This window comes from Mobula hypostoma, chromosome 9 (genome assembly GCF_963921235.1).
Source record: "Mobula hypostoma chromosome 9, sMobHyp1.1, whole genome shotgun sequence".
Classification (NCBI taxonomy): Eukaryota; Metazoa; Chordata; class Chondrichthyes; order Myliobatiformes; family Myliobatidae; genus Mobula; species Mobula hypostoma.
The window spans coordinates 87,660,651-87,686,346 of record NC_086105.1 but is presented as its reverse complement, the minus strand read 5'-3'; the positions used below and the strand labels follow the sequence as shown (position 1 = coordinate 87,686,346).

Here is a 25,696-nt window from a genome sequence, read left to right as displayed (position 1 = left end):
GACTTGTCCCACATAAATCCACGCTGACTGTCCCTCACCAAGGCCATGGTTTTCCAAATTCACATAAATCCTTCCTCTAAGAATTTTCTCCAATAGCTTCCCTACCACTGACCTGAGGTTCACTGGCCTATAGCTACCTGGATTATTCCAATTTCTCTTCTTGAACAAAGGTGCAATGTTTGCTACTCTCCAGTCCACCAGAACCTTGCCTGTTGCTTATAAGTTCACAAAGATCCTTTGTCAAAGCCTCAGCAATGTTCTCACTTGCTTCTTTCAATATTCTGGGATATATTGAACATTTCTTATTTAAAGCAAAAATCAATAGTTTTGGAGGAACTCAGCAGATCAGCCAGCACCTGTGGAGGCAGAGGGATAAATGATGTTTTAGGTCAAGACTCTACGTCAGGACCTGCAATCAGCAGCTTGTTTTTAGTTCCAAATTCCAGTTTCTGCATTTCTCTTGTGTTTCTATCTCGTATTTCAGCTTGATCTATCATGGAATTTCTGATCATCTCTGATTACATTATTTTGCATTAATAATTCCTGATCATAGATAACCAATCAAGGGAAGTAATATTTTCTTGTTCTACAAGTTTAAAATCCTAAGTCTGTACTTATCCCTCTCTGCTCCAGATTGAGTAAACCCATAGCTGCTGCTCCTCTTGTAAATCAGTCTTAAATTCAGAAAGTTCAGCAATTCTAATGTCTGTAGTTACAAACCACATGACAGAATCAGTTAGTAGTGTTCAAGAACCACGATGAAGATATGCAAATTTTGATATTTTGACATCATGCTCACCTTCTTACAAATAAGGAAATTCTTTCGTACAAAACTACTCATTCACCTTTCATATCGAAGGAAAACATTATTAAGATCATCATTGACATGCAAAAGTTCCTTGGTGATCTCTTCATTGGTTACATTGGACAGAAGTTCAACGATTCTTTGTTGCATCGCTCTGCAGGTACGATTTAGTTCCTTGTTCAAAGAGCAAAAATATGTTTAATATTTCATTGCTACTTGAAATACAGTAAAACATCTTTCGTTTTCAAACAGTATTTTACTAAATGAAGATCATCAATAGTGATGGGGGGAGGAGGAGGGTTTGAACAGAGGTTTTGCTTTTCCCTTTTCAGTATTACAGCAAACAGTTGTAGCCCAGATAATGACCAAGTACCAAAACATCCCTTCAGGCTGTACGAATCATTTTTTATTTCTCATGTGAATCATTTTTTGACTTTTCAGTTAACTTGTCAATTCAACAGTTGACCTGTGGTGAATTACAGTGTATCTTTGCACAACAGGGCTAGAGGTCAAGACTGCCTGGACGCAACACTATGGGACCACGTAGAAGGCTGGATAACGATTTGAAAAGGATTAAAGTAAATTATACAGGTAAAAATCAAGGGTATGAACTCTGTGTAGATGGTACTAATTTTAAAGTGAGCACAAGTATAAACATTGATTCAAGTACAACATTTTAGAGGACTATTTACTTCTTATAGGGACTGTATCCAGGTTGTCACAGACTCAAAGAGAGGGAAGCAGGCCACTCAGCCCACCATGTCCATGCTAACAAGTGGGTACTTCGCCATATTAATCCCATCTTCCAGTATATGGTCCATAATCTTCCATGCCTAGGTGAATCAAGTGCTTATCTAGACACCTCTTAAATGTCCTAGTGTCTTGGCTTCCATCACTCTAGCAATTCATTCTGGGTTCTCACCACTCTCTTTGTGCAAAAGTTCTACTTCAGATCCCCTGTGAATCGCTTACCTCTTAACCTAAATCTCTATTTTGTTGTTTTATTCAGCTCTGATAAGGAAGAAAGGTTATCACATTCTAAAATACCTACGCCTCTCATAACTTGCATCTATCAATTATATCCCCTCTTAACCTCCTCTGTTCCAGGGAAAACAAACCTAGCCTCCCAAGTCTTTACTCATCTTTAAGATGCTCCCAAACAACATCCTGGTGTATTTCATGTGCACCTTCCCCAGCACTATCACATCCTTTCTATGGTGTGGTGACCAGAATTGCATGTAGTATTCCAGCAGAGGTCTGACCAATGTTTTATATTTTCTTTCCAATATCTCCCCTATTACTAATGTGAGGCTCACAGGTCTGTAATTATTAGACTTTACCCCATTGCCCTTCTTGATAAGCGGGAGCACATTTACCATCCTCCAGTTATCTGGTACTTCATTTTTGACCAAAGTTCTAAAAATCTCAGGCAGAACCAATAATCTCTTCCCTTGTCCTCCACGGCAACCCAGGATAATTTCATCTGGTTACAGAGAAAAATGCTAATCCGCTCGAATAACCTCAATCACATGTTCATACAAGATCAGTTGTGGTGAAAAGTTGGCTAGTACTCCTAATAAGTTTCAAACAATTGAGATTATGTCTGAACTTGAAAACTTAGAAACTGAAACATTCTTAAAAGTTAGAAGTACTTGGGGTTCCCAACCCTTTTTATGCCATGGAACCCGACATTAACCAAGGAGTCAGTAGACCCCAGGTTGGGAACCCCTAGTTTAGACAATTTGGCCTGGAGATGAATAAAAATGGTTGTAAACTTTAAGGAAAAGACCATACATTGTGCCATACAGTGATGTAAATGCAACTAACAAAATTTTAGTAATCTCACCTGAAGCAGCTCCAAGTCCGATTGATTTTCCTCCCCAGGGACTGTTTCAGTCAACATCTCAGACATTACTTTTGTATTTCCACGGACAACATCCAACTCACTGCGTAACCTGGCAAGCTGCCATACATAAATTCAATTTAAAACTCTTAGATTAGCTCAATGCAGCAAACACTGCTATGCAGAAATAGACTCACCCTCAAATTGAAAACACATGAGAATACAGAACATAGAACAGTACAGCCCATGATGTTCTGCTGACCATTCAACCTATTTCAACATCAATCTAACCCTTCCATCCCATACAGCCTCCATTTTTCTTTTATCCTTGTGCTTATCTAAGGGTCTCTTCAATGTTGCTAATATATCTGCCTATATCACCACCCCTGGCGATGCATTCCATGCACTTAAAACATCTGTATTTTAAGGCTTAAAGGTCTGTGTGAAATACCTACCTCTGGCATTCCCTATATATGTTCCTCCAATCACCTTAAAATTATGCCCCTTTGTATTAGTTATTTTTGCCCTGGGAAAAAGTCTCTGGCAATCCACTTGATCCATGCCTCTTATCATCTTGTACACCTCTATCAAGTCACCTCTCATCCGCCTTCTCTCTAAAGAGAAAAGCTCTAGCTTACTCAGCCTTTCCTCCTAATCCAGGCGGCATTCTGGTAAATCTCCTGAAGCTGAAGCTTCCACGTTCTTCCTATGAGGGGATCAGAACCGAACACAATACCCCAAGTGTGGTCTAACCAGTTTTATGGAGCTGTGGCTTTTGAACTCAATCTCCCAACTAATGAAGGCCTACAAACCATACACCTTCTTAACCACCCTATCAACTTGAGAAGCAACTTTGAGGGCTCTATGGATGTGGACCCCAAAATCCTGCTGTTTCTCCATACTGCTAAGAATCCTGTCATTAATCTTGTACTGTCTTCGAGATTGACTTTCCAAACTTTATCACTTCACACTTCTCTGGATTGGACTCCATCTTGCACTGTTCAGCCCAACTTTGCGTTTTACCAATGTCCTATTGTAACCTACGACAACCTTCTACATTGTCCACAACACTACGAACCTTTGAGTCATCTGCAAATTTACTAACCCACCCTTTCATTTCCTCATCTAAGTCATGCATAAAAATGATAAAGATTAGGGGTCCCAGAGTAGATCCCTGTGGGAAATCACTAGTCACAAACCTCTAGGCAGAATATGCTTCATCTACTACCACACTCTGCCTTCTGTGGGCAAGCCAATTACAAATTCACGCAGTCAAGTTTCCCCGGATCCCATGCTTCCTGAGTTTTTAAATGAGCCTACCATGGGGAACCTTGTTAAACGCTTTACATATAAGCAACACACAAAAATTGCTGGAGGAACTCAGCAGACCAAGCAGCATTTATGGAAAAGAGTACAGTTGTCGTTTTGGGCCAAGACCCTTCAGCGGTTCTGGAAAAGAAGATGAAAAGTCAGTATAAGAAGGTGGGGGAGGGTGATGTAACGAACTGGAAAGTTGGTGAAAGAGATACAGGGCTGGAGAAGGGAGAATCTGATAGGAGAGGACAGAGGGCTATGCAAGAAAGAAAAGGGGGAGGAGTACCAGAGGAAGGTGATGATCAGGTAAGGAGATAGGGTGAGAGGGGGAAATGGGAATGGGGAATAGTGAAGGAGGGGTTGAATTATCGGAAGTTCGAGAAATCGATGTTCATGCCATCAGGTTGGAGGCTACATAGACAGAATATAATGTGTTGCTCCTCCAACCTGATGACATAAACATCCATTTCTCAAATTTCCAGTAACCCACCCCTCTCACCATTCCCCACTCTCATTTCTTTCTCTCACCTTATTTCCTTACCTGCCCATCACCTTCCTCTGGTGCTCCTCCCTTTTTTCTTTCTTCCATGGCCTTCTGTCCTCTTCTATCAGGTTCCCCCTTCTGCAGCCCTGTATCTCTTTCACCAATCTATTTCCCAGCTCTTTACCTCACCTGTCCCCCACTCCTGGTTTCACCTATCATCTTGTGTTTCTTCCTCCCCCCCCATCTTCTAACTCCCACTCCACTTCTTTTTCTCCAGTCCTGATGAAGGGTCTTTGCCTGAAAAGTCAACTGTACTCTTTTCCATAGGTGCTACCTGGCCTGCTGAGTTCCTCTACCATTTTGTGTGTGTTACTTAGATTTCCAGTAACTGTAGATTTTCTCTTGTTTGTGATTGGCCTTAGCACATCCACTGCTCTAGCTTCATCAATAGTTTTGTTTGGTCACTTCCTCAGCAAAACAACCATTCCACCACACTATTCATATCCATTTTTTTGGCAGGGCATCTTAAGATAGATATGATAGGTTCAGAATCACACTGATAGTTAGCCATAAAAGGAACAAGAATTGATACAAAGTATTCCATTATTTATTCCTTGAAGTGCAATCACCACAGGTAAAAGGTGGGTTAAACCCAATTGGTGCCCAAGATACCACGTAAGATGATTGTTAACTATAAAAACATTTATATAGATTTTCATACCTGCTCAACATTTGCAGTGATAGGTCTAGATAAAAGGCTTTGAGGGACTGAATAGCCAGTCAGGGTGCTGGGTGCCAATAAGAAGTTTTTTGTGGAACTGGCTTTCTGCAAGGATTGAGGTACTGGTTTGTTCATTGCAGGATCAACCTCAGGAACACACTACAATAGAAAAACATTCAGAATAATATGTGACGATGCTTAGAGGTTAATAGCTTCTATTTCTGCATAAACATTTTGTAAGTTCTAATAACTGGATAGCAGTGAAAGAAGCAACAAAAGGAAAAAGCATAATTGACATCCCGATGAATTATCTGCTGCAATTGCATTGATCAAGAACAAGATTGATTAGATAAACCTCTGTACAGTCCTCCTGCCTTCACAATGATGATGCCCTCCATGTTGTGGCAATACCAAGCTAAGTAAAAGAGATTCAGAACAGATCTGACTGAGACAAAGGTTCACAACCGCATTCACCCAGTCCATCCATATTAATTCCAGCTTCCAGGACTTAGCCCCTAGCTTTCTGTGCCTAGGAGATTTAAATGCTCATCTAGAAACATCTCAGAGACACAGTCATGGACGCTGATTCCAGCACTCGCTCAAAGCAGTACATTCTAGATACAGTATGTTCCACTCACTAGGCGAAAAAGGTCTCCATTCCAGATCTCCTCTAGATCTCTTATCCCTCACCTTCAATCTGCCATTCCTCAGCCCCTGTCACGAACACAACAACATCACTTTTAGCCAAGTCTACACTGTCAACACCTCTACCAGTTTTAGACACAAGGGATTCTGTAGGTATTTGAGATATTGAGCCACACACTTGAAATGCTAGAGGAACTCAGCAGGTCAGGCAGCATCTATGGAAAGAAATAAACAGTGGTCATTTCAGGCTGAGATTCCTGATAAAGGGTCTCGGACTGAAATGTCATTTGTTTTTTTCTCTTCATAGATGCTGTCTGACCTGCTGAGTTCCTCCAGCACTTCGTTAGTGTTGCTCCACCAGTCTTAGGGTCCTCTATAAACTTGTTGGTCGTGCCTCTTACATCTGCATCCAAATCATTCACACAAATTACAATGAGCAAGAGTCCCAATTCTTGTGGAACACCACTGGCCACAGGATCCATGCACACAAAAAATCCTCCACCATTGTTTTCCTGTTAACAAACTTTCTCAAAAACTTCAATCATATTGGTCAGTCAAGATATGTTCTCGACAAAGCTATGCTGGTCATCTCTAATAAACCTTTCCAAATGATTACTAATCCTGACCCTCAAAAATTTTCCAATAGTTTTTGTTCTATTGACGTTGGGCTCATAGGCTTTTCCCTGGTGTCCTCCTGGAAAAGACGTATCAAATCTGCCGATCTCAAGTCATATGATACCTCATTTATGGCCTGCAAAGATTTAATTTGTAACTAGCAACATATAATTTCACATGTATGAGCACTGCAAAACTGTAACCTCACTTCTCTTACAATCAATGTATTGATGAGTGTAGAACACGCAGAGCAACACTACCATGATCTAGCTCATCAAAGAAGCCAGTCTTCAGACAGTTTAGTTCATTCTATATAACATCAAGAAATGGCTGAACACCCTGGATACAGCAAACACAACAGAGGCAACATCAAGCAACACACACAAAATGCTGGGGAAACTCAGCAGGCCAGACAGCATCTATGGAAAAGAACAACATCATCACTATATTGATGAAGACATACTCCAGAACTGGATATCTAGCAGTTCCAATTAAAACAGTAGCATTTCTTTGACATGTGGAATGCTTTTCAGTTTGTCATTAACAAGTAGACATCAGGTTTCACCAAGACTTCTTTGCAGCCTTAAGCAAAAAAACTGAGTGTCTTAACATTAAGGAAATATTTGATTAAATTTGGCTTCATATGTATAAAATTGGTTGTGGATGCACAGCAATCTTCTCAACACCTCTGCACGTTCCCCCAACTCCTGGATGTCCCTACAGGTGGTATTACAATCTTCAGTTGCTTCACCAAGAACCACACCCACATTATAATATTAGGGATTCTTGCAAAAACATTAATATTGCAACCTCAGGGAAAAAAAGTATGTTATTGTCTGAACTTCATAACAGGGAACAGCACATGTAAAGCACTGACCATCTAACAGGAGAGCTTATGCACCCTATTCTTGATGTTCAATGGTACTCTACTAAACCCTGAAAATTAGGGTTGCTAATATTATGACACAAGAATAAGGGGCAGTTGTTGCAGGGTTTTTCCCCAGTTGTTTCTCTGTACCATGAAACAGATTTTCCAAGCTTGACAGTATTTATAACCTTTTCAAACTGGAAACTATCTGGAAAGCTGCAGGTGCCTACCTATAGCTCTTCATCCTTCTCCTAACACAATCTAAGTCAGAGATCTTCTTACATCAATGAGCTCTCCAAAGTCTGAAAGTCAGCAAGGTCTCCTAGCTACCAGTACAGATAATAAACACAAAGTCCTGCTGAAAATTCTTGACCCAAAACGTCAACTGTACTCTTTTCCATAGATGCCGCCTGGCCTGCTGAGTTTCTCCAGCATTTTGTGTGTTGCTTGGATTTCCAGCATCTGCAGATTTTCTCGTTTGTAATTGTAGTACAGATATCTGATGAATGGTAGAGGCATGCCTGTGTCTTTTAAAATGCAAGCAAAATAGTAGTCTCATCCTTACCCTCCTGGCTTTCAAATTTATGCAGTCTTTGCCTCAAAAGTCTGGTGGCACATGAGGGCCTGGCCTCTAACTTCTGGAGTGACTTATATGGCAGAGACACTAGTGAAATTTAAGAGACTACTAGACAGGTATATGGAGGAATTTAAGGTGGGGGGTTATATGGGAGGCAGGGTTTAAGGGTCGGCACAACATTGTGGGCCAAAGGGCCTGTACTGTGCTGTACTATTCTATGTTCTATAAAAAAACGTTAAAAGCTTATGTCGAAAAGCCAAAGAAGGATGGTTAACCAGGAATGTGAGCAACTAGAAAGAATCCCTATTACTGATCCAAAAAGGGTACATCAACAAATCAAGAATATCACTGGTAAAAAGCTCCTCTGTTCTTCAGGTGGATGTTTGATTTGGAAAAAGATAAGATTATGAACAGATTGACTGAGTATATTCAGGAATTGTTTGAAGACGATCGAGGCAAAAAACCAGAAATTAAGAAGAACATTGAAGGTCTAAGTATTTTAAAATCTGAAGTTTGTAATGCAATAACTAAGATGAAGAAAGGAAAGGCAGCAGGTCCTGATTAATTTGTAATGGAACAAATTATCGCCCTTGAAGATTATGGAATTGAAAAACTTACTGATGTAATCAATGATATTTATGAGACTGGAATAATACCAGAAGAGATGAAAAAATCAGTATCTATCACTCTTCCTAAGAAACCTGGAGCAAGAGAATGTGAATTACATAGGACCATAAGTTTAATGAGTCATATCACTAAGATACTTCTAAGAATTTTGATGACAAGAGCTAAAAGTAAGATACAAGCTGAAATAGGTAAAGAACAATGTAGTTTTGTGAAAGACAAAGGTACAAGAAACACGAGATACTATCAGAACGAGCTATTCAAGTGCAAAAAGATTTGTTTGTTTGTTTTATCGACTACACAAAAGCATTTGATAAAGTGAAACACAGTAAGTTATTCAAAATAAACAGGAAACTCTAGATCTAGATTCGAAAGACCCCCACCTAATCAGAAATCTGTACTGGGAACAAACTGCCGCTGTAAGAATAGATGGAGAAGGGAGTTTGTTTACGAAAATCAAGAGAGGCGTTAGACAAGGGTGTGTTTTTTCCCCTGATTTGTTTAATGTGCACTGTGAAACAATATTACAAAAAATAAAAGACATCTTGGGAATCAAAGCTGGCGGTGAAACCATCAATAATTTCAGATATGCGGATGACACTGTGTTAATTGCAAGTACGGAAGAAGAACTACAAAACTTAATTGATATAGTTGTTGAAGGAAGTGCAAAAATGGGTCTATCTATCAATTGCAGAAAGACAGAATGTATGGTGATATCCAAAGAGAAGGAGAATCCTATCTGCAGGCTGAGAATAAACGGAGAAGACATAAAACAAGTACAGAACTTTTGCTACTTAGGAAGCTGGGTGACATCAGATGGCAGGTGCAATATGGCCATCAAAAGAAGAATAGTGATGGCAAAAGACATCTTTACGAGAATGAAGAGTATACTGACCAATACTAAACTAGGCATGACAACCCGCCTCAGAGTACTGAAATGTTACATTTATCCAGTTATATTATATGGATCAGAATGTTGGACAATATCTAGTAACATGAGGAAATGAGTTGAAGCAGCAGAGATGTGGTTTTTGAGGAAGATGCAAAGAATATCATGGATGAAACAAATATCTAATGAGGATGTCATGAACAGAGCAAGCACAAAAAGAGAAATAATATATGAGATCATGAAAAGGCAAGGTAACTTCATTGGACATGTGATTAGGAAAGAGGAGTTAGAATGCATGGTAATTATGGGAAAGATTGAAGGGAAGAAAGCAAGAGGAAGGCAAAGACAAATGATGATGGAGACAGCAGCCAGAGAACTGGAAATGAATACCAATGAATTGACCCACTTGACCCGAAACAGAAGTGTGTGGGCCATGGCAGTCAAAGCTCCGTCTGGGCACGGCACCTGATGATGATGATGATGATGATTTAACATAAATATAGTGACACATGTGGAAGGTAAACACCCAGTTAAATTCCTCTCACATGAATAAAGGGTTGTCAGCTGTGCTATTCTGTTTGGCTCAATAATGAGGGATGAGGTTCATACAGGTATACTCTGCAATTTTATAATCATTTCTGTCCAGAGAATAAATAACTTGCCTGTAATATGCAGATCAGGCAGTTATCTGTGGAAAATGAAACACTGTGAAGCAGTCATTTACAAGTACTTCATGAAATTTAGTATGCTGATGTGATTTTTTTCTACATTTGACTTTTGTATATAGTGAATGGCAGGACACTGTCGAGTGTTGTTGAACAGATGGACCTGGGAGTAAAAGTGCACAGTTCACTGAAAGTGACTGTGCAAGTAGACAGGGTGGTGAAGTAGGTATTTTGTTAACATGTTGGACTTTACTGGTCAAGACATCGATTTTGCGAGTCGTTAAGTTGCAGTTATATAAGATACTGGTGAAACCACACTTGAAATATCATATACAGTTTTGGTCACCCTGTTACAGGAAACACATTGTAGAGCTAGAGAGGGCTTATAGAGAGATTTTCGAGGATGCTTCCTCGACTAGAGGGCTTGTATAGGTCATGCTGGATCTTTGTTCCCTGGACCACAAAATCAATGAGGGGCATGGATTAGGTGGGCGGTCATGATCTTTTCCCTAGGGTTAGGAGTCCAAATCCAGGGGACAAAGATACAAGATAAGAGAGGAGAGATTTAAAAAGACCTGAAAGTTAACCTCTTTACAAAGAGGGCAATGAGTACCTGAAATGGCTGAGGCAGCTACAATTGTAACATTAAAGAGGCATTTGGATAGCCTTTTAATGGAGGGGAGAGGTTTCAAGGATTATAAAACCATAAAATATAGGAGCAGAATTAGGCCATTTGGCCCATAAAGTCTGCTCCGCCATTTTATTATGGCTGATCCAATTTTCCTCTCAGCCCCAATCTCCTGCCTTCTTCCCAAACCCCTTCATGCCCTGACCAATCAAGAATCTGTCAACCTCTGTCTTAAATATACATAAAGTCTTGGCCTCCACAACTGCCTGTGGCAAAGAATTCCAGCTTCACCACTCTCTGGCTAAAGAAATTCCTCCTCATCTCTATTCTAAAAGGACAGCCCTCTATTCTGAGGCTGTCCTCTGGTCTTAGACTCTCCCACCATAGGAAACATCCTCTCCACATCCAGTCTATCAAGGCCTTTCACCATTCAACGGGTTTCAATGAGGTCACCCCTCATTCTTCTGAACTCCAGTGAATACAGGCCCAGGTCCATCAAATGCTCTTCGTGTGACAAGCCATTCAATACTGGAATAATTTTAGTGAACTTCCTTTGAATCCACCCAGTTTCAGCACATCTTCTCTAAGATAAAAGGGCCAAACCTAGTGAATGTGGGCAACTGAGCCAGCATTGATTGGGAGGAGAAGAAGATGGCGGCGTGACGCAGCACGCGCGGCCACCCTGGTGAATGATATCTGTTATGTGTCAAGAAGGGTACCGTGCACAATTCTGATTCGATGGACACAAACGTGAGAGTATGGAGGAACATCTGGAGAAACTTCTGAAATGCCCGTTTCGCTGCCGCTGCTACTGTGTGGTCCGGAATCTCCGGAGGAGAAGGCCCCGAATCCTCGACTTTGCTTGTTTCGGCGGCCGGGGTGAGGTCGAAAGCACTCAGCAGAGGATGGCGCTTGGGAGGCTGTATTGGAGGGGCTGGTCGGAGGCTCAAAGTTTTCGGACGGACAGACTCAGTGTCGACTGTGGTCGGGTGCTTCCAATGCATCGGCAGTTGTCGGTGTCTGGAGGTTTATGGCAGGGAGTTTCTACCTTTTGCTGCCTGCTATTGGGGTCTATCAGGAGTCGATCGAGACTTTGAGACTTTTTTTTTACCATGTCCATGGTCTGCTCTTTATCAAATTATGGTATTGCTTTGCACTGCTGTAACTATATGTTATAATTATGTGGTTCTGTCAGTGTTAGTCTTTGGTTTGTCCTGTTTTTCTGTGATATCACTCTGGAGGAACATTGTATCGGAGGACTGAGTGTCCTCATAATCTAATCTAATCTAACTGGGACTAGCAGAGAAGACGCTGTGGTCAGCATAGACCAGTTGAGCCCCTTTTCCATGCAGTATTACTCCATGACTCAGAAACTAAATGCAGATTGGGCGAGTGATGAAAACTTCTGTTCCAATTGCCTGAGCTTGACACTGAGCTTCCAGATACCTGCAATTTAATTTTATCATGAGCTGAACCATTCTCCCATTTAGACCCACTCCCCCGCCTTCTCACCATAACCTTTGATGCCCTGGCTACTCAGATACCTATCAATCTCTGCCTTAAATACACCCAATGACTTGGCCTCCACTGCTGCCCGTGGCAACAAATTCTGTGGCGACCCACTTTCTAGCACACACGAACCGGCTCACGAAACAGCGCACGCAGGCAGAGGGCTGGCCCCAAAAAGGGCGCCAGGCTATCTTCACCAGCAGGGGGAAAATCCCGCGTGCGGAAAGGGTCTGGGAATATGCATTCCCCACAGCAGTCCCGCCCCAGGGAGGGCGGGAACGGGAAGGCTTTAAAGCAGGCCGCGAAGTTTGAATAAATCTCTTTATCGCAACTCCAACTCACCGACTCCATGTGGTTATTCTAGCGCTGTGTATAGCACACCGCTACATTTGGTGACCCCGACGGCCCAAACGATATTTGGGCCAGAGATGACCGACGCTGCATCTGTTCACGCAGTTTCGTTACAACTGCCAACCTTTTGGCCGCTGAGACCCCATCTGTGGTTCTAACAGGCAGAAGCACAATTCCACATTCGGCAGATAACCTTGGAGTCCACTCGTTACTACTACGTGCTGAGCTCCCTTGACCAAGAGACTGCTGCACAAGTTGAGGAGTTTATACAGTCGCCCCCGGAGAACGGAAAATACACAGCAAAGCCCTGCTCATAAGGACTTTCGGACTCTCACGTCGCAAACAAGCACACCGCTTAATGCACCTGGATGGTTTGGGAGACAGGCCGCCGTCAGCATTAATGAACGAGATGCTGGCCCTGGCTGAAGGACACAAACCCTGCCTCATGTTGGAGCAGGCGTTCCTAGAGCAACTGCCCGAGGACATATGCCTGCTGCTGTCTGACACAGATTTCAGCGAACCTCGGGAGGTGGCGGCCTGGGCAGATGTGCTATGGAAGGCCAAGAAGAAGAGAGGGGCATCCGTCGCACAGATCACCAAGCCGCGTGCCCAACAACAGACCAGACCAGGCCCGGCAGCAGAGCCCAACGAACAATGGTGCTTCTACCACCAGCGGTGGGGCACAGAGGCCCGCCGTTGTAGACCATCCTGCAAATTCCCGGGAAATGCCAAGGCCCAACCGCCGCTGATTGCTATGGCGGCTGGCCATCAGGATAGCCTCCTGTACGTCTGGGACAAGTAGTCGGGACGCAATTTTTGGTCGACACCGGAGCAGAGATCAGCGTCTTACCTCCAACGAGTTATGATACCCGCAACAGAGAACTGGGACCCACCCTGAGGGCCGCAAATGGCAGCACAATACCAACCAATGGCACCCGCACGGTGTGGCTACAGTTCAGCTCCAGCCGGTTCATGTGGGACTTCACACTGGCTGCCGTGGCCCAACCACTCCTGGGGGTGGATTTTCTGCGAGCTCACAGCCTGCTGGTCGACCTGCAAGGGAAGCGACTAGTCCACGCCAAGACTTTTCAAACGTTCTCCCTGGGTGAAGCAAAGTTGCCAGCCCCACACCTGGACTCCATCATGCTGTCCAATGATGAATTCACCAGGGTCCTGGCGGATTTCCCATCAGTACTGACACCGCAGTTCATGGCAGCCACGCCCAGACACGGAGTACAGCACCACATCCCGACCTGAGGACCACCCCTCCACGCCCGTGCTCGAAGGCTTCCCCTGGACAAGCTCCGACTGGCGAGGGAGGAGTTCAAGAAGATGGAGGAATTGGGGATCATACGATGGTCCGACAGCCCAAGGGCCTCCCCCCTGCACATGGTGCCCAAGGCAACGGGGGGCTGGAGACCATGCGCAGACTGAACGAGGCTACAACGCCAGACTGCTACCCTGTGCTGCACATTCAAGACTTTGCAGCAAACCTACACGGCGCAAGGATCTTTTCCAAGGTAGACCTCGGCCAGGGATACCATCAAATCCCGGACGACATCCCCAAAACAGCACTCATCACCCTGTTTGGACTTTTCGAATTCCTCCAAATGCCGTTTGGTCTAAAGAATGCCGCACAGACGTTCCAGCGGCTAATGGACGCAGTGGGACACGACCTGGACTTTGCATTCATCTATTTGGACGACATCCTCATAGCCAGCAGTAGTCGTCAAGAGCATCTGTCCCACCTCCGCCAGCTCTACTCCCGCCTGAGTAAATTCGGCCTTGCAATCAACCTGACCAAATGCCAGTTTGGACTTGACACCATCGACTTCCTGGGCCACAGGATTACTAAAGACGGGGCAACCCCTCTGCCCGCCAAGGTAGACGCGGTCTGCCACTTCCCCCGACCCAACACAATCAAAGGCCTGCAGGAATTCGTGGGTATGGTGAATTTCTACCACCGTTTCCTCCCCTCAGCAGCCCGAACCATGCACCCCCTGTTCACTCTGATGTCGGGTAAGGGCAAGGACATTACCTGGGATGAAGAGGCCGCAGCCGCTTTCGTTAAAACCAAAGAAGCCTTGGCAAACGCCGTGATGCTAGTGCACCCCAGAACGGACGTTCCTACTGCCCTCACGGTGGACGCATCCAACACAGCAGTCGGTGGAGTGCTGGAACAACTCGAGGGTCGCTGGCAACCCCTGGCGTTCTTCAGCAAACACCTACGACCACCTGAACTCAAATACAGTGTTTTCGACCAGGAGCTATTGGCACTATACCTGGCAATCCGGCATTTCAGGTACTTCTTAGAAGGTAGGCCCTTCACCGCGTTTACAGACCACAAACCGCTTACCTTTGCGTTCACGAAGGTGTCCGACCCCTGGTCATCCCACCAGCAGCGACATCTGTCCTACATCTCCGAGTACACGACGGACATCCAGCATGTCTCTGGAAAGGACAACATCGTGGCCGACGCACTATCCCGACCGACCATACAGGCCCTGTCCCAGGGGGTGGACAATGCAGCGCTGGCAAAGGCACAGCAGGCAGACGCTGAGATCCCCAGTTACAGGACTGCAGTCTCCGGTTTGCAGCTCCAAGACCTCCCCGTAGGCCCAGGTGAGAGGACTACTATGTGACGTAGCTACCGGCCAACCCCGCCCCCTCGTCCCGGCAGCCTGGCGCCGGCGGGTTTTCGAATCCGTTCACAACTTAGCGCACCCCTCCATCAGGACAACCGTCCGGATGGTCTCCAGCAGGTTCGTGTGGCATGGGCTGCGTAAACAGGTCAGTGAATGGGTCAAAATGTGCATGCAGTGCCAAACGGCCAAGGTGCAGTGGCACACCAAGGCTCCAACGCAGCAGTTCGAACCCACCTGCCGGAGGTTTGACCACATTCATGTGGATATCGTGGGGCCCCTGCCAGTGTCACGAGGAGCGCGGTACCTCCTAACTATGATAGACCGCTTCACCAAATGGCCAGAGGCAGTCCCGCTCACCGACACCAACTCTGAATCCTGCGCCCGAGCACTGATCGCAACCTGGGTAGCACACTTCCGAGTACCGGCCCACATTACCTCCGACAGGGACGCCTAGTTCACCTCCAGCCTGTGGTCAGCTATGGCCAGCCTTTTAGGATCGCAGCTACACCACACAACTGCCTACCACCCACAGTCGAACGGACTAGTGGAGTGTTTCCACCGTCACCTGAAGTCGGCTCTCATGGCCCACCTGGAAGGGCCTAACTGGGTGGACGAACTTCCCTGGGTCCTGCTCGGAATCCGCACGGCGCCCAAGGAAGATCTGCACACCTCGTCGACCGAGTTGGTGTACGGAGCACCCTTGATCATCCCAGGAGAGTTCATACCAGCCCCAAGGGGGCAAGAGGAAGAACCCACAGCAGTCCTGGACAGACTACAGGAGAGGCTCGGTAACCTGACCCCCATACCCACTTCACAGCACGGACAGAGCCCGACCTGCCTACTCAAAGACCTGCGGAACTGTAAGTTTCTTTTTATATGACGGGGCGGACACTGGGCACCGCTACAGCTGCCCTACAAGGGGCCGTTTAAGGTGATCAGGAACAACGGGTCCACGTTCGTGCTGGACATTGGGGGGAGGGAGGAGGTTTTCACGGTGGTCGGACTCAAACAGGCCCATGTGGACTTGGCGCAGCTGGTTTGGGCTCAGGCACCACAGCACAGGGGCAGACCTCCCAAACAGAGGCCGATCCAGACTGTGGACATTGGGGGACGTATCACCGGTTCTGGGGGGGGGTTATGTGGCGACCCACTTTCCAGCACACACGAACCGGCTCACGAAACAGCGTGCGCAGGCAGAGGGCTGGCCCCAAAAAGGGTGCCAGGCTATCTTCACCAGCAGGGGGAAAATCCCGCGTGCGGAATGGGTCTGGGAATATGCATTCCCCACAGCAGTCCCGCCCCAGGGAGGGTGGGAACGGGAAGGCTTTAAAGCAGGCCGCGAAGTTTGAATAAATCTCTTTATCACAACTCCAACTCACCGACTCCGTGTGGTTATTCTAGCGCTGTGTGTAGCACACCGCTACAATTCCATAGATTCTCCACCCTCTGACTAAAAAAATTTCTTCGCATTTCTGTTCTGAATGGGCGCCCTACAATCCTTAAGTCATGCCCTCTCGTACTAGACTCCCCCATCATGGGAAACAACTTTGCCACATCCACTCTGTACATGCCTTTCAACATTCGAAATGTTTCTATGAGGTCTCCCCTCATTCTTTTAAACTCCAAGGAATACAGTCCAAGAGCAGACAAAAGTTCCTCATATATTAACTTTCTCATTCCCGGAATCATTCTAGTGAAACTTCTCTGTACCCTCTCCAACATCAGCACATCCTTTCTTAAATAAGGAGACCAAAACTGCCCACAGTACTCCAAGTGAGGTCTCACCAGCGCCTTATAGAGCCTCAACATCACATCCCTGCTCCTATACTCTATTCCTCTAGAAATGAATGCCAACATTGCATTCGCCTTCTTCACCACCGACTCAGCCTGGAGGTTAACCTTAGGGGTATCCTGTACAAGGACTCCCAAGTCCCGTTGCATCTCAGCACTTTGAATTCTTTCCCCATTTAAATAATAGTCTGCCCGTTTATTTCTTCTGCCAAAGTGCATAACCATACACTTTCCAACATTGTATTTCATTTGCCACTTCTTTGCCCATTCTTCCCATCTATCCAAGTCTCTCTGCAGACTCTCCGTTTCCTCAGCACTACCGGCCCCTCCACCTACCTTAGTATCGTCAGCAAACTTAGCCACAAAGCCATCTATTCCATAATCCAAATCGTTGATGTACAATGTAAAAAGAAGCGGCCCTAACACGGACCCCTGTGGAACACCACTGGTAACCAGCAGCCAAGCAGAATAGGATCCCTTTATTCCCACTCTCTGTTTCCTGCCAATTAGCCAATGCTCTATCCATGTATGTAACTTTCCCGTAATTCCATGGGCTCTTATCTTGTTAAGTAGCCTCATGTGTGGCACCTTGTCAAAGGCCTTCTGAAAATCCAAATATACAACATCCACTGCATCTCCCTTGTCTAGCCTACTTGTAATTTCCTCAAAAGATTGTAATAGATTTGTCAGGCAGGATTTTCCTTTAAGGAATCCATGCTGAGCTCTGACTATCTTGTCATATGCCTCCAGGTACTCTGTAACCTCATCCTTGACAATCGACTCCAACAACTTCCCAACCACCGATGTCAAGCTAACAGGTCTATAATTGTCTTCTTGCTTCCTTGCCCCCTTCTTAAATAGAACATAGAACATAGAATAGTACAGCACAGTACAGGCCCTTCGGCCCACAATGTTGTGCCGACCCTCAAACCCTGCCTCCCATATAAGCCCCCACCTTAGATTCTTCCATATATCTGTCTAGTAGTCTCTTAAACTTCACTAGTGTATCTCCCTCCACCACTGACTCAGGCAGTGCATTCCACGCACCAACCACTCTCTGAGTAAAAAGCCTACCTCTAATATCTCCCTTGAACTTCCCACCCCTTACCTTAAAGCCATGTCCTCTTGTATTGAGCAGTGGTGCCCTGGGGAAGAGGCGCTGGCTATCCACTCTATCTATTCCTCTTATTATCTTGTATACCTCTATCATGTCTCCTCTCATCCTCCTTCTCTCCAAAGAGTAAAGCCCTAAATCTCTGATCATAATGCATACGTTCTAAACCAGGCAGCATCCTGGTAAATCTCCTCTGTACCCTTTCCAATGCTTCCACATCCTTCCTATAGTGAGGCGACCAGAACTGGACACAGTACTCCAAGTGTGGCCTAATCAGAGTTTTATAGAGCTGCATCATTACGTCGCGACTCTTAAACTCTATCCCTCGACTCTTGAAAGCTAACACCCCATTAGCTTATTTAACTACCCTATCCAACTGTGAGGCAACTTTCAGGGATCTGTGGACATGTACCCCGAGATCCCTCTGCTCCTCCACACTACCAAGTATCCTGCCATTTACTTTGTACTCTGCCTTGGAGTCTGTCCTTCCAAAGTGTACCACCTCACACTTCTCCGGGTTGAACTCCATCTGCCACTTGTCAGCCCACTTCTGCATCCTATCAATGTCTCTCTGCAATCTTTGACAATCCTCTACACTATCTACAACACCACCATCCTTTGTGTTGTCTGCAAACTTGCCAACCCACCCTTCTACCCCAACATCCAGGTCGTTAATAAATATCACGAAAACGAGAGGTCCCAGAACAGATCCCTGTGGGACACCACTAGTCACAATCCTCCAATCTGAATGTACTCCCTCCACCACCACCCTCTGCCTTCTGCAGGCAAGCCAATACTGAATCCACCTGGCCAAACTTCCCTGGATCCCATGCCTTCTAACTTTCTGAATAAGCCTACCATGTGGAACCTTGTCAAATGCCTTACTAAAATCCATATAGATCACATCCACTGCACTACCCTCATCTATATGCCTGGTCACCTCCTCAAAGAACACTATCAGGCTTGTTAGGCACGATCTGCCCTTCACAAAGCCATGCTGACTGTCCCTGATCAGACCATGATTCTCTAAATGCCTATAGATCCTATCTCTAAGAATCTTTTCCAACAGCTTTCCCACCACAGACGTAAGGCTTACTGGTCTATAATTACCCGGACTATCCCTGCTACCTTTTTTGAACAAGGGAACAACATTCGCCTCCCTCCAATCCTCCGGTACCATTCCCGTGGACAACGAGGACATAAAGATCCTAGCCAGAGGCTCAGCAATCTCTTCTCTCGCCTCGTGGAGCAGCCTGGGGAATATTCCATCAGGCCCCGGGGACTTATCTGTCCTAATGTATTTTAACAACTCCAACACCTCCTCTCCCTTAATATCAGCATGCTCCAGAACATCAACCTCACTCATATTGTCCTCACCATCATCAAGTTCCCTCTCATTGGTGAATACCGAAGAGAAGTATTCATTGAGGACCTCGCTCACTTCCACAGCCTCCAGGCACATCTTCCCACCTTTATCTCTAATCGGTTGTATCTTCACTCCTGTCATCCTTTTTTTCTTCACATAATTGAAGAATGCCTTGGGGTTTTCCTTTACCCTGCTCGCCAAGGCTTTCTCATGCCCCCTTCTTGCTCTTCTCAGCCCCTTCTTAAGCTCCTTTCTTGCTTCCCTATATTCCTCAATAGACCCATCTGATCCTTGCTTCCTAAACCTCATGTATGCTGCCTTCTTCCTCCTGACTAGATTTTCCACCTCACTTGTCACCCATGGTTCCTTCATCCTACCATTCTTTATCTTCCTCACCGGGACAAATTTATCCCTTACATCCCGCAAGAGATCTCTAAACATCGACCACATGTCTATAGTACATTTCCCTGCAAAAACATCATCTCAATTCACACCCGCAAATTCTAGCCTTATAGCCTCATAATTTGCCTTTCCCCAATTAAAAATTTTCCTGTCCTCTTTGATTCTATCCTTTTCCATGATAATTATAAAGTCCAGGGAGCGGTGGTCACTGTCCCCCAGATGCTTACCCACTGAGAGATCTGTGACGTGACCCGGTTCATTACCTAGTACTAGATCTAGTATGGCATTCCCCCTGGTCGGCCTGTCCACATACTGTGACAGGAATCCATCCTGGACACACTTAACAAATTCTGCCCCATCTAAACCCTTGGAACTAATCAGGTGCCAATCAATATTAGGGAAGTTTAAGTCACCCATGATAACAACCCTGTTATTTTTGCACCTTTCCAAAATCTGCCTCCCAATCTGCTCCTCTGTATCTCTGCTGCTACCAGGGGGCCTATAGAATACCCCCAGAAGAGTAAGTGCTCCCTTCCTGTTCTTGACTTCCACCCATATTGACTCAAAAAAGGATCCTGCTACATTACCCACCCTTTCTGTAGCTGTAATAGTATCCCTGACCAGTAATGCCACCCCTCCTCCCCTTTTTCCACCCTCTCTATCCCTTTTAAAGCACTGAAATCCAGGAACATTGAGAATCCATTCCTGCCCTGGTGCCAGCCAAGTCTCTGTAATGGTCACTACATCATAATTCCATGTATGTATCCAAGCTCTCAATTCATCACCTTTGTTCCTGATGCTTCTTGCATTGAGGTACACACATTTCAGCCCTTCTACCTTACTATCCTTACACCGTTTATTCTGCTTCTCTTTCCTCAAAGCCTCTCTGTATGTTAGCGGAGTGACATTTGCAATCTTCCAGTCCTCTGGAACCATGCCAAAATCTATCGACTTTTGAAAGATCATTGCTAATGCCTCCGCAATCTCCACAGCTACTTCCTTCAGAACACGCAGGTGCATTCCATCTGGTCCAGGAGATTTATCTGCCTTTAGACTATTCAGCTTCCTGAGTACTTCCTCTGTCATAATTGTGACTGCGCACACTTCTCTTCCCTGCCACCCTTGAGTGTCCGGTATACTGCTGATGTCTTCCTCAGTGAAGACTGATGCAAAATACTCCTTCAGTTCCTCTGCCATCTCCTTATCTCCCATTACAATTTCTTCAGCATCATTTTCTATCAGTCCTATATCTGCTCTCACCTGTCTTTTACTCTTTATATACTTGAAAAAGCTTTTAGTATCCTCTTTGATATCATTTGCTAGCTTCCTTTCATAGTTAATCTTTTCCCTTTTAATGACCTTCTTAGTTTCCTTTTGTAAGCTTTTGGAAACTTCCCAATCCTCTGTCTTCCCACTTATTTTTGCTTCCTTGTATGCGTTCTCCTTTGCTTTAACTTTGGCTTTGACTTCTCTTGTCAACCACGGTTGTATCCTTTTTCCATTTGAAAATTTCTTCTTTTTTGGAATATACCTGTCGTGCACCTTCCTCACTTCTCACATAAACTTCAGCCACTGCTGCTCTGCCATCTTTCCCGCCAGCGTCCCTTTCCAGTCAACTTTGGCCAGTTCCTCTCTCATGCCACTGTAATTTCCTTTACTCCACTGAAATACCGACACATCAGATTTCGGCTTCTCTTTTTCAAATTTCACAGTGAACTCAATCATGTTATGATCACTGCCTCCTAAGGGTTCCTTCACCTCAATCTCTCTAATCACCTCCGGTTCATTACACAATACCCAATCCAGTACAGCCGATCCCCTAGTGGGCTCAACAACAAGCTGTTCTAAAAAGCCATCTCGCAGACATTCTACAAATTCTCTCTCTTGAGATCCAGTGCCGACCTGATTTTCCCAATCCACTCGCATGTTAAAATCCCCCACAATTATCATAACACTGCCCTTCTGACAAGCCTTTTCTATTTCTTGTTGTAATTTGTAGTCCACGTCACTGCAGCCGTTTGGAGGCCTATAAATAACTGCCATCAGGGTCCTTTTACCCCTGCAATTTCTTAGCTCAACCCATCAAGATTCTGCACCTTCCTATCCTATATCACCTCTTTCTAATGATTTAATATCATTTCTTACCAATAAAGCCATGCCTCCCCCTCTGCCTACCTTCCGTTCCTTCTGATACACCGTGTATCCTTGGACATTCAGCTCCCAGAGACATGCATCCTTTAGCCACGTCTCAGTGATGGCCACAATATCATACCTGCCAATCTGTAGCTGTACGACAAGATCGTCCACCTTATTCCTTATGCTGCGTGCATTTAAGTATAATACCTTAAGACCAGTATTTGGTACTTTTTGCTTTGATTTCACTGCAACTTTATTGCACTGCAACTCATCCCAATGGCTACAAATTTGCCCCATCACCTGCCTGTCTTCCCTGACATCTTTACTGGTCACTATTTTAGATTTATTTCTGTTTTCCCCTTCCTCCGCTCTGTCATTCCAGTTCCCATCCCCCTGCCAAATTAGCTTAAACCCTCCCTAACAGCTCTATTAAACTTTCCCGCCAGGATATTGGTCCCCTTCGGTTTCAGGTGTAACCTGTCCTTTTTGAACAGGTCATACTTCCCCCAGAAGAGATCCCAATTACCCAATTATTTTACATTTCACTTTGATCTCTATTTCCTTCATGTCCTAACAAAGTTCAAAGCAAGCTTGTTTTCAACGATGATTTCAACTATTTCACATAATCAATATTTCCACTATTTGTATTTTTCCCCATTTACATCACCTCCAACTTGTCTCAACCCTTTACCTCTCTCTTCGGGTTGTCACCTAATCACTGCTGCCTTCAATCCCATAAAGGACCTTCCCATTCTCTGCATCATAGAACTTATTATATTTTAACATTTCCCAAAGCTGGTTGTTGACCTATATAGTTCCAGCACTTTAAGCTGCACATTTAACTTCAACAAATGATTTAATCACCTTCAGAAGTACAAAACACATACAAGTCAATATATTACTTGGAAGCACCTAATTAATACGTTAACATATCACACTTACTCTTCCTGGTGTGTGTATTGGAGACAGTGCATCTAGGTCTGCCATTGGAAACTCCATTCCTTTTCTCTTTAACTCTTCATAAATATGAACTACACCAGTCAGATCTGGACTGCTTCTGAAAGCATCAGCCCATGCCTAGAAATAAAGACATCAAACAATACAAGAGGATCTTGCTAATATACATGGAAAGCTTATAAAAGATGCTGCACATCATCATATAATGATTTCTCATAGTTCTCTGCTGTTTTAAGTAGCCATGGAATTACAAAGAGCAGGACAGGCCCAGCCCTGTAGCAGGTGCAGGCCCAGACTTTGCAGTTAACATTTTCTAGTTAAAGCCTTAGTGTTCAAAAACTAAAAGCTAGCTAAGCAGTTAGCACTGTGACCAACATCAAGTTTTAGGTATTGCTCATTTTGGACACAGCAACATGCTTACACTCCATACCTTACCTGTCTAATACCTACAGAGAGAAATGGATTGCCTCTGCAGATGCAGACAATTGAGATATCAGATGAGAAGATAATCAGTTCTGAACGCAAGATCTTTTAGAAATGACATACCCATATATTCACTAACTTTGTACCTAGCTGTTGATTTGCCACTTTGACCATTCACAATATTCACTGCACTCTGAAAAGTCAAACTAATAAGCTCATTGAATAATGAGCCATATTTAAACTATGCCCTATATATGGTTGTATTTGCAAGTCACAAGTGATATCGGTTCTACTGATGAGTTTTATCCCTCCACATCATTCAGTCCCACCTCCCCAAAAACGACAGTGAAGGTTACGCACAAAGTTCATTAGTCTTATGATAATTGTGGGGGATTTGAACATGTGAGTGGATTGGGAAAATCAGGTCGGCACTGGATCTCAAGAGAGAGAATTTGTAGAATGTTTGCAAGATGGCTTTTCAGAACAGTTTGTTGTTGAGCCCACTAGGGGGTCGGCTGTACTGGATTGGGTATTGTGTAATGAACCGGAGGTGATTAGAGAGATTGAGGTGAAGGAACCCTTAGGAGGCAGTGATCATAACATGACTGAGTTCACTGTGAAATTTGAAAAAGAGAAGCCGAAATCTGATGTGTCGGTATTTCAGTGGAGTAAAGGAAATTACAGTGGCATGAGAGAGGAACTGGCCAAAGTTGACTGGAAAGGGACACTGGAGGGAAAGACAGCAGAGCAGCAGTGGCTGGAGTTTATGCGAGAAGTGAGGAAGGTGCACGACAGATATATTCCAAAAAAGAAGGAATTTTCGAATGGAAAAAGGACACAACCGTGGTTGACAGGAGAAGTCAAAGCCAAAGTTAAAGCAAAGGAGAGGGCATACAAGGAAGCAAAAATAAGTGGGAAGACAGAGGATTGGGAAGTTTTTAAAAGCTTACAGAAGGAAACTAAGAAGGTCATTAAGTTGGAAAAGATTAACTATGAAAGGAAGCTAGCAAATAATATCAAAGAGGATACTAAAAGCTTTTTCAAGTATATAAAGAGTAAAAGACAGGTGAGTGTAGATATAGGACCGATAGAAAATGATGCTGGAGATATTCTAATGGCGGATAAGGAGATGGCGGAGGAACTGAATGAGTATTTTGCCTCAGTCTTCACTGAGGAAGACGTCAGCAGTATACCGGACACTCAAGAGTGGCAGGGAAGAGAAGTGTGTGCAGTCACTTCAGAGAAAGTACTCAGGAAGCTGAAGAGTCTAAAGGTAGATAAATCTCCTGGACAAGATGGAATGTACCCTCGTGTTCTGAAGGAAGTAGCTGTGGAGATTGCGGAGGCATTAGTGATGATCTTTCAAAAGTCGATAGATTCTGGCATGGTTCTGGAGGACTAGAAGATTGCAAATGTCACTCTGCTATTTAAGAAGGGGGCAAGGAAGCAAAAAGGAAATTATAGACCTGTTAGCTTGACATCGGTGGTTGGCAAGTTGTTGGAATCGATTGTCAAGGATGAGGTTACAGAGTACCTGGAGGCATATGACAAGATAGGCAGAACTCAGCATGGATTCCTTAAAGGAAAATCCTGCCTGACAAACCTATTACAATTTTTTGAGGAAATTACAAGTAGGCTAGACAAGGGAGATGCAGTGGATGTTGTATATTTGGATTTTCAGAAGGCCTTTGACAAGGTGCCACACATGAGGCTACTTAACAAGATAAGAGCCCATGAAATTACGGGAAAGTTACATACATGGATAGAGCGTTGGCTAATTGGCAGGAAACAGAGTGGGAATAAAGGGATCCTATTCTGCTTGGCTGCCGGTTACCAGTGGTGTTCCACAGGGGTCCATGTTAGGGCCGCTTCTTTTTACATTGTACATCAACGATTTGGATTATGGAATAGATGGCTTTGTGGCTAAGTTTGCTGACGATACGAAGATAGGTGGAGGGGCCGGTAGTGCTGAGGAAACGGAGAGTCTGCAGAGAGACTTGGATAGATGGGAAGAATGGGCAAAGAAGTGGCAAATGAAATACAATGTTGGAAAGTGTATGGTTATGCACTTTGGCAGAAGAAATAAACGGGCAGACTATTATTTAAATGGGGAAAGAATTCAAAGTGCTGAGATGCAACAGGACTTGGGAGTCCTTGTACAGGATACCCCTAAGGTTAACCTCCAGGCTGAGTCGGTGGTGAAGAAGGCGAATGCAATGTTGGCATTCATTTCTAGAGGAATAGAGTATAGGAGCAGGGATGTGATGTTGAGGCTCTATAAGGCGCTGGTGAGACCTCACTTGGAGTACTGTGGGCAGTTTTGG

General features: G+C 44.6%; 1 protein-coding gene across 9 annotated transcripts in view; it reads right to left on the bottom strand.

Annotated features, from left to right (window-relative positions):
* Positions 1-25,696, bottom strand: part of LOC134351835 (TOM1-like protein 2) — a 175,696-nt gene that overhangs the window by 71,840 nt on the left and 78,160 nt on the right. For 8 of the 9 annotated variants that reach the window (XM_063058615.1, XM_063058616.1, XM_063058618.1 and 5 more), the window contains exons 5-8: positions 22,935-23,069; positions 5,168-5,326; positions 2,652-2,768; positions 846-979 (exon numbers count right to left, since the gene is read on the bottom strand). In XM_063058615.1, the coding sequence (XP_062914685.1) occupies positions 846-979; positions 2,652-2,768; positions 5,168-5,326; positions 22,935-23,069 (545 nt within the window). The remainder of the gene's footprint in view (positions 1-845; positions 980-2,651; positions 2,769-5,167; positions 5,327-22,934; positions 23,070-25,696) is intronic. The other variant, XM_063058620.1, reaches the window with a different exon arrangement.